This window comes from Chlorocebus sabaeus, chromosome 1, assembly GCF_047675955.1.
Source record: "Chlorocebus sabaeus isolate Y175 chromosome 1, mChlSab1.0.hap1, whole genome shotgun sequence".
Lineage (NCBI taxonomy): Eukaryota > Metazoa > Chordata > Mammalia > Primates > Cercopithecidae > Chlorocebus > Chlorocebus sabaeus.
The window spans coordinates 122,240,084-122,252,561 of NC_132904.1; the positions used below are offsets into that span (position 1 = coordinate 122,240,084).

The following is a 12,478-nucleotide window of genomic DNA, read 5'->3' on the forward strand; positions in this document are numbered from 1 at the left end:
TAGAATCATAACAATCCTGCCGTTTGCCTGTCTCTCCCGCCCTCGTTCTCCATCTTCCCAGATCCTGCTTAGCTGCCAACTGGGCTTCCCGCCACCCCACAGCTGTTCCTTTACATCTGGAGCCAGGAGGGAGAGCTGGAGCTCCCCGCTTGGGGAATGGAACTGGCAGCTGTGTTCCTGGCTTTCTCGGAAAGACTTGCAGCCTGGAGGTTTTGAGACAAGCCAGGCTGGGACAGGACAGATAAAGAGGGGCAGCAGTTTGGGAGGAACAGAGGAAGATGACATGGTTCTCCACAGAGTGTTGGAATGGCCTTGAGGACACCCACCTCATCCCCCAGAATGGCCCCAAGGACCCTCCCAGGGAATAGAAGGCCTGCTCTCTCGGTAGCCTGGCCGCTTTGCTCGGGGAGATGGGAGTTCTGAGGGTGAGTAGAGCCCCAGCATCTGCAGCCCCAAGCCCGCTCCCCTCCACACGGGCACACTTTGTCTTGAAGGCTGTGTCCTGGGGAGGGAGCCTGCAAACAGCAGGGGTTGTGAGTGGGGGGGGGGGGTCTCAACTCTGCTCACCCCTGATGCATCCCCAGCTGCCGCTCATGCAGAGATGCAAAGGAGTGTCCTTTTTCCCATCCAGGGCCATTGAGAATGGCTGTCTGCATACATGATCCAGCTGGCCTGGATTGAGGCCACTGCCTGTTACTGAACGTGCCTAAACTCAAGCCAGAATCCGGCACATAGGGGTGGGTCAGACCCCTCCAAACTCCACACACGCACACATGTAGACATGGGAGCATTTTACATTCTTGGTGGGTTGTTTGTGATTCCGTGTGCAGACAGTCCTTCCTGCTCACATACTGAGAAGACTGCGAATGTGGGGGGTGTGTGCACCCAAATAGGCCATTGTTTGCTTGGGGGGTGGGGATAGCTTTCTCCTGGGTGCCCAACATCCTACGCATATTGAGGCAATACTGGCCAGGGGTCGGAGCTGAGAGTGGAGCTTTGATGTGGGGCTGTTGGATGGGGTTCTTTGGTTTTCTGGGAAAGGGACTTTCAGTCTTCAATTAGCCCAACCAATGGGAATGAACTGCCTGCCAGCCTGCCTGGGATTGATTAAACCATGCCCTGGAAATGAGGAGGGGAAAGAACACAGTAGGGCACGTGCTTGAGGGCAAGTCAGGAGATCTGGGTTCTCAACCAGCCTCTGTCGCCTTATTCTGTAAGAACGTGGGCCAGTCATTTCTCTGCACCAAAAGGGTGGGTCCAGCTAAGGAGAACCGCTTATCTCGGAATTACCTAGGGAGACCTGGGAATAGAGATTCCTGGGTCTCACCCAGGCTGCTGGGGACAGGACCCACGAATCTGGAATTTCACCAAGCACCCAGAAGCACTGCTCTAGGAATCTAGACCCAAGGATCATCGTACGAGCCTCTTGACTCTACGGTCTGCGTGTCAAGCCTGCGCTAATCCCCGGTGTCCTTGGGCGGCGTTAATTGGGCGCACGCGCAGTTTCCCCCCCCCGCGGGGGAGGGGGAGGAGCTACTGATGCAGATAGCCCCGCCCTGGCGGCGGGCAGTGCAAGCGCTGTGAGCTCCGGCGCCGCGCCGACCCTCGCGGCCGTGGGAACCCGCCTGGAATCTCGCAGGGCTGGCCGGGCTTCGTCCAGGTTGCCGGCCTCCTCCCCGGGCTTCTCGGGATGCTGGCCCCGGCGCCCCGCCTCGGGCAAGGCCGGCCCCTCCCTGGCAAGCGGCTCAAGGCTTGGCGACGGCTCAGGGGAGGCCGGGCGGACCGGGGGCCGCGCCCCTCCGAACTCTCGCTGGGCCTCCGTCTTGCGACCTGCTTTGGGTTCACCGCAGAGGCCAGGGTGAAACCGCCTTAGGCTGCGAGGGAGTGGAAGAGCTCTGCCCCATTGAATTTAGATTCTGAAAGTCCACAGAGGGGAAACTGAGGCCCGGAGGGAAGAAGGGACTCCCCACTCCATCACCTTGCTGGGCAGGATAAGAGTCAAGGTCTCTACCGCAGGAACACATTTAAATGTTACTCTGTTCACATCACATGGGGTGCCTTAAGTTCGGACGCTTAAGGTTTTATTTACATTTTCCAAGGACATAAATACATTCCGTTGCTTTCCTCCAGAGGCTGCCTAGCCTACGAAGAGTTTGAGCTTGGAAGCAGGTTTTCCTGGGAGACAGTAAGGTGCGGTGCACACCAAATAGGGACACGGTTGGACTGTGAGTTCAACTCCCTACTCTGTCGTTTAATTCTCTGCTTCTCCATCTGCAGAAGAATGATTATACATATGTCTCTCACAATGAGGTTTTAAGGACCTAATGGGAATATGATCATAAAAACATTTTGTAGACTGTAAAGTATGATATCAATATTAATTGGAAAGCTGCCTTGCATCATGGAAAATGCCAGAGGGTATGAAACAGGTTAGGTACATTTGTAGGGCCAAATACTTGTCCAGGAAGTAACATGGCTGGTTACAGAAAAGTCTTTGTCTTCAAATCACCCACAAGCTAGGCAGGGGAAGGTAAGACATCAGTGAAATGACTGCAACACAGGCTTTGCGTAATCAAACCATGAACATTGTTTAAACTGCTTTCTATTGGTGGTTTTTTTTTCTTTTTCTTTTTTCTTTTTTTTTTGAGACAGCGTTTCACTCCTGTCACCCAGGCTAGAGTGCAATGGTACGATCTCAGCTCACTGCAACCTCCGCCCCCCAGGTTCAATGGATTCTCCTGCCTCAGCCTCCCGAGTAGCTGGCATTACAGGCACCCAGCTAATTTTTGTATTTTTAGTAGAGATGGGGTTTCATCATGTTGACCAGGCTGGTCTCAAACTCCTGACCTCAGGTGATCCGCCCACCCTCAGCTTCCCAAAGTGTTGGGATTATGGGCATGAGCCACTGCGCTCGGCTGTCAGCGGTTTTCAAGTTGAAGCCAGACACCTTTAGGGATTCTTGGGGAAAGAGTTTTCTTGGGAGACACTATCCATTTCAGTGGTACCTAGCATGCCACAGTAGATCCCTAAACAAAGGTTGAGAAGTGTAACCTGAGTTTGTCAGCTCTGTTCTGATCTCTCCAACCTTTTTGAAGTTTTCGTTATAGCTTCAGAAAACTCTTTGTTAGTTTCCAACATTCCCATGATTCTGTACCAGATGTGGTTCCAAGAAATCAGACCTTTCTGACCTATAAGTTTAAGGAGGGTATGCAGGTGGTGTGGGTGTGGGTGTGTGTCTGTCTGTCTGTAGTTATAGCCAGTTTTCCTGTCCAGTTCATTCTCATTGAGTTTATCTCTCTTGTTAGAGATTTTTGGGATCCTGCACCCAATAAATAAGAAGAGGAGATGAACCTTGAGTCTCATTAGATGACAGATTTTTGAGAAGCTCAAATGTATGGGAAGGTTCCACTTCTTCACTTCAAGGGACTGCAGATGGTGTGAAGCAGGTGGGAGAGACCACAGTGCAAAGAGGGTTATTACAACAGGGCTTGGCAAAAATTTTTTAGGGAAAAATGAACTTCAGGAGGCAGGTGCTGTTTTTTGCCCCATTTCGGGTTCCCAGGGAAGGCTAACAATTTAGACCCCCACCACCTGAACAGAGATATAGCTTCCTCTCAAGGGCCTTGGAAGGCTGGGAGGGTAGAGCTGGGTGGAGAGAATGAGAGCAGTCTCAGATGTTGAAACAACCCTAGGGGTTTGGAGTTGGAATTGCTGAACTGAGTTAGTCCAGAGCCATCTGTCATTCTGAGTCTTCCCAAAACACTGTTTACACACATCACCAACTTTCACACTTAAGGAGTGTCTCCCCCTGTTTCTCTTCTTACTAAGCATAGAGCTAGTGGAGTCTGGTTGGAGATACCCTTCAGGTCTGTGCTCTTTTTCTCAGTGAATTTATGTTGCACTGATGGAGCCCTTGCGTGGCAGGAGAGCTAGAGAAACTTTATTTATTTATTTATTTATTTATTTATTTATTTATTTATTTATTTGTATTTTATTTTATTTTTTTGAGACGGAGTCTCACTGTGTCTCCCAGGCTAGAGTGCAGTCACGCGATCTCGGCTCCACCACCCGGGTTCACCCCATTCTCCTGCCTCAGCCTCCCGAGTAGCTGGGAGTACAGGTGCCTGCCACCATGCCTGGCTAATTTTTTGTATTGTTAGTAGAGACGGAGTTTCACCATGGTCTCGATCTCCTGACCTCGTGATCCACCCGCCTTGGTCTCCCAAAGTGTGGGATTACAGGCATGAGCCACCACACCCGGCCGAGAAACTTTTCATTTATATTAAAAGTCAAATAGGAATCCCTTATCTGAAAATTCTGCTTAAATCCTTATCTATATCACTTTATCTCTACTTGCCTTCTTCTTTTATTCTCTGAAGTGCAATGCCCATTATGTCAGGCCTCTGAGCCCAAGCTAAGCCATCATATCCCCCGTGACCTGCACGTATACATCCAGATGGCCTGAAGCAACTGAAGATCCACAAAAGAACTGAAAATAGCCTTAACTGATGACTTTTCACCACTGTGATTTGTTCCTGCCCCACCCTAACTGATAACAGTATATTCTCCTCTGCCCTTAAGAAGGTAATTTGTACGCCTATCCCAAACCTATAAGAACTAATGATAATCCCATCCCCCTTTGCTGACTCTCTTTTCAGACTCAGCCCGACTGTACCCACGTGAAATAAACAGCCTTGTTGCTTACACAAAGCCTGTTTGGTAGTCTCTTCAGACGGACGGACGTCACACATTAATGTCTCAAATGTACTTCCTAGTCCTTGGGCAGCAGAGCCTAGCCCTTTAATTTCCTTCCAAAGGTAGTGAAGGTGGTAACTTTTAGTCCACCTGGACTTTGTCTCATTGAAAGTCTCATCTTCAGACTGGGCATGGTAGCTCATGCCTGTAATCACAGCACTTTGGGAGGCCGAGGTGGGTGGATCACCTGAGGTCAGGAGTACGAGACCAGCCTGGCCAACATGGTGAAAACCCCATCTCTACTAAAAGTACAAAAGAAATTAACTGGCCATGGTGGTGGGCACCTGTAATCTCAGCTACTTGGGAGGCTAAGGCAGGAGAATCATTTGAACGCGGAGGTGGAGCTTGCAGTGAGATAAGATCACACCACTGCACTTCAACCTGGGCAATAGGGCAAGACTCCATCTCAAAAAAAAAAAAAAAAAAAAAGAAAAAAGTGATCTTCAGAGGGATGAATCCCTTCCTATATTCAGCTTTTATCCAGAATAGTACTTTTTCTCTTGCATAATTGGGAATAGATTTCGGATAAGCTCCATTTAATTAAACTCCAGTTCTTTCCAGGAACATCTGGACTTCCTGAGACCTCACTAACCTTCTTTTTGAGCGTTAATAGATTAGATTCACCATAAAGAAGACAGTTAGAAAGAACCATTTTTTGAATGTTTTCAGCATTCCAAGATATTGCCAAGGGCCGTAAGGTTAAGGAACAGCGGAAGGAAATGCTATTTCTTGTCTGGTACTCTCCAATCAGGGAACTCAAGGAAGCTCTCTACTCAGGGATTGAGGATGTCTCAGCCCCGTGGGTGGGCTGAGTGGACTGTTTCCGAGAAAAGCACTGGGAACATAGAGTGGCAGGCAGATATTGGCAGAGACATAAATATAACCAGGGAGGTAGATGACAATTTGATGACGTATCTTGTGAATGGTGTATATTCACAGAAGGCCTTTTAAAGATGGAGGCTGTGGGAGTAGGAAAACTATAGGGCTTGTAGTAATGAAAGCTTTCAGTGTATGTCAAAGAACTTGCTGTTAGCGAGGATGGGAGGAGGGCCAAGGAAGAATGACAGTTAGAGAGGGAAATAATTAATGGTTTTGCAGCAAACATGGACTTGGCCAGGAAAACAATGCCTTATTTCTAGAAAGAAGAGGAGCGTTTAAAATTTTTTAAATTTTTCTCTGTTTATGACCTGGTTAGGAGCACTGAAACATAAGGAGTCGGGGAAAAGATGGTTGGAGGCTCACTGGAAATGACAGGCGGCTATCAGTGAACGAACTCTTTATCAATGACTCCCAGAGACTGCTGCTAATTTTGATTTGAAAGCTGCAAATCGCTGGTATGTGGTTACAGTTCCTAAGAACAACTTAGATAAGAGGCTTTCAAAAGAGGTTTTGAAAGGGGAAGTGAAATTTAAGATTTAGTTGTCATTGGTCTACATCTAAATGTTTGTTTCTTTAGATATGCACACCAAGGAGCATTTAAAATAAAAAATATTTGCGGCCGGGCGCGGTGGCTCAAGCCTGTAATCCCAGCACTTTGGGAGGCCGAGACGGGCGGATCACGAGGTCAGGAGATCGAGACCATCCTGGCTAACACGGTGAAACCCTGTCTCTACTAAAAAATACAAAAAACTAGCCGGGCGAGGTGGCGGGCGCCTGTAGTCCCAGCTACACGGGAGGCTGAGGCAGGAGAATGGCGTAAACCCGGGAGGCGGAGCTTGCAGTGAGCTGAGATCCGGCCACTGCACTCCAGCCTGGGCGACAGAGCGAGACTCCATCTCAAAAAAAAAAAAAAAAAAAATTGCAAATTAAGATAGTCTTTATTTAAATTTTATATTTTTATTTCAGTAACAAGTGTGTTTTATAGGGAAAGATCCCAGAGGATAAACTAATCTCAAGACTCCCTTTTATCTTTTTTTTTTTCTGGTGCCATGACAAACCACACACATAATACCTGGAAGAACTAATCAAATGTGTGTGTGTGCACGCACGCGTTTGTGTACCTTGTGCCTTTGGTTCTGATTCCATAATAGCAAATGCCCCAAGCAGCATGGACTCGTCTCCAACTAGGAAATGAGAAATAGAATTTTGGTCGGCATCTTTGTCCTGTTCTAAGAAATCTCCCAAGGACTGCACCATGTTTATTTTCATTTCCCTGGCTCCTTTCCATTCTGGAAACTTAAAATCGGCTTCATGGCCTCTTGCTTTATATAATTTGTTCAAAAAGGCTTCATCAGAAACGGATTTGATGTGACATTTTTGCTCTTCCCGTGAAAGTACTTCCTATTCCATGAAAGTAGAAGAGGTAGTGGAATAACCCTGGCCTTGGCAGACTGATCTTGAACCTGAGAATTAGAGACTGGGCTCCCATCCAGTGACTCTGAGCCAGTAATGAAGTTTAAAGCTATTGGAAGACTGGATGCTGGCTTTGGTAGAGGTGGGGGTGATTTGATACACAGAATAGCTTTGTTTCCCAGAGCGTTGTGGTCTTTCAGGTCATTTGAGGACTTAGGGTGGAGGAAGCCAGTCTTGCCTTCCTCATGGAGCTATGCTTGTTCTTGCCTGGCCTGCCCTAGAGCGCATGCTAGCAGATGGCCTTTACCATCAGCCACTTCCAGCCACATTCTAGGATGAGTGTGGCCTGGAGTTTTCACTGTAGGGCAGAAACATCTCGTGGTGGAAATCATGTGTGTTTAAATCTCATGTTTGTCACTCATTAGCACTTGACCCTGGGCAAGTTTTTTGACTTCTTTAAGCCTCAACCCACGTTTGTAAAACGGTGATACTTTGTAGAGTTGCGAGGATTAAATAAGATTACAAATGTAGAGCACTCGTTTTATTTAATGTGAAATCACCTACAGGGGAATTCGGGGATTCCCACTGCCTTTGTTTCTTGGCACCTCCCTTCACCAGCTTTTCTGCACCCCCACTCCTTTGTGAGAAGTAGATAGTGCTGGAGACAGCTGAGGGATGCACCCAGCTCAATCCGGGCTTCTCAATGCCCCAGAGTCCTCCACATCCCCCTCATTTGTTCCCTCTATGCTCTTGTCTCTCACAAAGATCATCCTTGCGACCTCCTATCCCTTGGGCTATTCTTGGCTGCACTGGGCCTTGGAGAGCGCTCAGAGGGTTGGGCACCCGGCAGCCTAGTATTTGCACTTGCCCCGGAGCACTCTGCTCAGTCCACATTCTTTTTTTTTTTTTTTTTGAGACGGAGTCTCGGTCTGCCGCCCAGGCTGGAGTACAGTGGCCGGATCTCAGCTCACTGCAAGCTCCACCTCCCGGGTTCCCGCCATTCTCCTGTCTCAGCCTCCCGAGTAACTGGGACTACAGGCGCCCGCCGCCTCGCCCGGCTAGTTTTTTGTATTTTTAGTAGAGACGGGGTTTCACCGTGTTAGCCAGGATGGTCTTGATCTCCTGACCTCGTGATCCGCCCGTCTCGGCCTCCCAAAGTGCTGGGATTACAGGCTTGAGCCACCGCGCTTACCCTGGGTGTGCCGAGGGACAGGTAGAAGGGCTCATTTTATAGAACACATTTCTTCCCCATTTATAACTTTGGCTCCCAGGAAAGAAGGGAAGGATGGACACCTCCACCCTATTAGTGCGCTCTCGCGCTCTCTCTCTGTCTCTCTCTCTCTCTCTCCTTCTCTGTGTGCGTGTGTGTATAGCAGGAGCAAGGGGCAGGGTCAGCTGTGTTGAGGACTAGGAGGTAGAGGGTCTACCCATATCCAAGGTGGGAAGACCAGGAGAAATAAGAGAAGTAAATGGACAGATCCTCTAAAGTCATCTTTTCCTTATTCCCGCACACCAAGGCATTGTGCATATGGTCTTGGATCTTTGTTCTCTGTTAGCCAAGGGAAAACATATATGGAAAGAAAGAAAGAATGCTTGCTGAGATTAACCTAGAGGGGGCAGGGGCCAGCATCCTAATGTCTATGCTAGGCCAGCATGGTACCAGCAGCAGAATGTGGGCTGTGGACGTCCACTTAACGTTTCTGATCAGTTTTTACTCCCTCAGGCTTGGGGGCTGCAAAGGAAGCTAGCCAGGTTTCTGGGAAATTTTGAAGCACTTGGAAATATGATTGAAACAGAAAATTCCTCTGAGTGGAGGAGCTGTGTAGGCTGTGTATAGAATCTGTGGATTGGGACCATCCAAGGAATCAGTGTCTGGAAAGCAGCACAAGCTGGTGTGGTGAAAGTTCCCATGATGGGTAAGGACTACCAGGGAAGGTTAGAGAAGAAAGGTTTAAAACTGATGATGAACCTCCAACCCACCTTAGGAACAATTTGGGTTCTTTAAAGTTCCATTTGGATCCCAGTCCCTCAACGAGCACTCGAACTTGCCCCTGTTTATCCATCCCATCTGCCATGACCACATCAAGGCTCTTCTTAGAACATTATTTGAGTTGTATATCAAAGTGTTAGGGTGCCTGGTGGTCTAGACTCTTTCTAGTGGGTCTTGTTCTCTGAACCTCTAGAGGAGGGAATTTTCCCTGCTGAATATTGCTGAGAGGAAAGGTCCAGAATGGCCTGGCCAGTGTCTAGTGTGACCACTCTGCCTCTGAGCTATATTTAACTGAGTCAGGTGGTTGGTGAGTCCCACACGTCCTCTGGATTGGGTCTACCCGCAAAGGAGAGGAGTCAGCCTGTAGATTTTATTGCCACCACAACCAGAGCTGTCAACTGCCTTCAATGTCTAGGAAGATTGAATCAAAGGAAGGCAGAGAACCTTGGGTTCCCAACGCATTCTATGAGCTCTTGGGTTCTTCCTGTGGTGCTTTGTAGGAACAAAAGAACAGAACAAACATGTGGGAGTACTGTCCCTAACATTTATTCTCAGGTGGTGACTGGGAGGGGTGAGGTGTAGATATACTTCCTCTCTTCTCGTGGAGCCTTACTGAAGACAGGATCGTCGTTCTTGTGTTTATCAGCTGAGAAGGGCAGTCTCGCCATCTTAGAGACCTGCCCTCCAGCCCCTTCAAATGCCACACCTCGCAGGAAGCACTCTCTCCACAACTGTTCAGAGAACCCTGACCAGAGAAGCTCCCGCACTTCTCATATTAACTCCAATTGTGCTGAGGGGGAGGGGAGGAGTACACAAAGCAGGAGATGGGTGGGGAGGCTGGGATCACACAGCCCAGGAGGGGCACGCTGGGCCAGGTGCTCCGTAAGCACAGGCTCCCTCCTCCCTCCCTCCCCCCAGTGCACCAGGCTCTGATGGGGCCGGTCCCACCTCAGAGTTCAGAGGCATCAAGTCCAAGGACAGAACTGCAAGAGTATGGACACGAAACACCAAACAAATTGGGGGTGGGCTCCCGGCCATCCTGGTGAGAGAGAGGCTCCTTTAGCCAAGGCCATTTCTGGCTTCTCAGCCTCCAGGGTATGGGCTATGAGCAGCAGTGGGGAGCCGGGGTTTCTGGGGCGGCTCAGTGCTGGGAAGACCTCATCCCCTTCTCCCCAGGGCCGTATGGGAGCACAGGCACAGGGGTAGGGAGGGCTTGTGGTCAGCGAGGGGTGGAGCCCACGGAGAGACGAGAGAGTGGACCGCAGTTTCGTGAAAGCAAAGTTCTAGCTGCCACTTGTGCCTGTGGGCAGAGCAGGTGGTAGAGGGGCCTCCAGGAAAGGGCCGGGGACATGGTGTCCAGCACTGAGCACAGCGCACTCGGCTGTGGCCTCTGTCTGTCTCCCCACCCGCCCACCTCTGGCACACCGCATCTGGGGACCCAGATTTGTGCTTGATCAGAGCTTCGAAGGAAGGCGGTGGCAGAGGCGCTGGGAGGCTGTCCTGGAGGTGGCCAGTTCTGGGGTCCTCTGCAAAGTACCCCTGGTCCCTGGACAACCGGAACCTGCCCTGCCCTCTTCCCTGGCCCATCCCACCCGCGGTGTGTGATCCTTAGACGTGAGTCTGCATCCGCCGCTGCAGGGGTCGACTGGGGTCAGAGTTCTGGGACGAGGACTGGGAGTGGTGGGAGGAGGAGGCAGAAGCCTTGCTGGCCTTGTCGAACTGCACATAGCCGTCCTGCTTGCCGCTGCTGCTGACGCTGCTGTCACACTGCGTGTCCAGGAAGGAGCTGCTGTCGCTGAGGGAGCCTCTCTGGAACTCCCGCTCACAAAGCTCGATGGACGAGCTGCCCATCCCCAGCACGAACCGCTGCCCGTAGTCGTAGAGGCGGCCCTGGCCGCTCAGGGTGCTGTAGATGTTGGTGAAGGACATGCCTGTGGGCACACGCTGCTTGCCCGCAGGACGCAGGTCGGGCTGGCAGCTGGAGAGGGAGATGGTTGGGGTTGAGTGGTGCTCTTTGAAGGTGTTGACGCTATAGTAGCCATTGGTGGGGTCCTGGGTGAGCGAGAGAAAGAGGAGCATCACCTGGTGGAGCCTCCACTGAATGTGACTGGGGTTTCCAGGCTGAGCCCGTCCTCTTATACGGGGAGGGAAGAGGGAAAACAGGAGGCAGGGAGTGACCTGGTAGGGAGCAAACTCAGGGGTGAACAGCTGCGGGGAGGGCGCAGGGGCAGAAGGACGCTGAGCAGGAGATGGCAGAAGGGGAACTGCGGACCCCAGGAGGGGAGGGCCGGCAAGGGTGAGGGCTGAGGGCCAAAGGAGGGAAGCAGAGGCTCTTGACTGGGTTTATGTCAGGGTGGTGCAAGGTCATTTGAAAGTCAGACTTTTTAATTGTTTTTATCCAGAACATGGATGCTTCATTTTGAATCTACATGTGAGGAGGCTGTGGAAGAGAACTGGGGAGTCTCAGCATTAGCTCTCTCAGCCTTCTCAGTGTTGGGGTGGGGAGAGCAGGTGCCTTAGGCAGGGATGGGTACCTGCCACCAAGCTGGCCGCTGGCCTTCTCTTCTCGACTTGCTGTCATTTGTTGTATAGATTTGGGGTTTGGGCCATCAGAGCTTAAGACCGGATTCCACGGCTGTGTCTGATAACCTGGGGCCCTTCTTACCTTCAGGTTCTGAAACTCTTTCTCCTCTTCTTTGAGCACCTCCAGCTGTTTCAGGACTGAGTCTTGCTGGAATTCACCCCGGTCCATCTGCAACCCAAAAAAGGCTGCTCAGTGGATAGGAGGTGGCTACACCTCCACTTCCCCCAGGGAAAAGATGAGATCAGAAACTCAAAAGATTGCCCTATGTAAGCCCCACAACCCCTCACTGCCTGGACCATGTGAAAGACTCAGGTTGAGTTCCTGGACCCCCATCCTAGGAGACAGGGAAGCAGTTGAGGGGGATGGGTGGGTAGGTGAGGTGAGGGGCAGTTAGGGGAGGCAAGGGGCAGGTATCTGAGGCCATACTTTCCTCACTTGGGCGAGGGCATCACCAGACATCTCACATGCCTGAATCAATTCCATTCACTGAACGTTTGTTGTAAAATGCCGGCCAGGTGCTCTGCTAAAGACCAGGGATCCACAGATGAACGTGCATTAAGATACAGCTCTGCTTATCAGGGAGATGGACTTGTAGATAAATAATTTCAGAATGTCAACCACTGGGCATGGCCAGGCTCCTTAGGGCAGTTTCTTCTCCAGCGTGCAGGCCTAGTGCAGGCCTTAAGGAGTCACAAGGAATAACCATCTGTGAGATGCTGGCGACATGGGCCACACCTGTTATTCTAATGAAACGTTATCTTCCTTAGAGATGCCAAACAGCCTGAGGGCAAGGATCACTTCCTGCTTGTCTCTGGGTACTCCCACACCTGGTTCAGTGCTTTGCATGTTGTGGTCAC

The 12,478-nt window shown here is 50.5% G+C and overlaps 1 protein-coding gene across 3 annotated transcripts in view; it reads right to left on the reverse strand.

Annotated features, from left to right (window-relative positions):
* Nucleotides 1-9,570: 9,570 nt before the first annotated feature.
* KIRREL3 (kirre like nephrin family adhesion molecule 3) overlaps nucleotides 9,571-12,478 on the reverse strand; it is a 574,875-nt gene continuing 571,967 nt past the window's right edge. For all 3 annotated transcript variants that reach the window (XM_038004846.2, XM_038004845.2, XM_073022184.1), the window contains 2 exons: nucleotides 11,703-11,789; nucleotides 9,571-11,089 (listed from right to left, as the gene is read on the reverse strand). In XM_038004846.2, coding sequence (XP_037860774.1) covers nucleotides 10,646-11,089; nucleotides 11,703-11,789 — 531 coding nt within the window. In that variant the 3' untranslated portion in view covers nucleotides 9,571-10,645. The remainder of the gene's footprint in view (nucleotides 11,090-11,702; nucleotides 11,790-12,478) is intronic.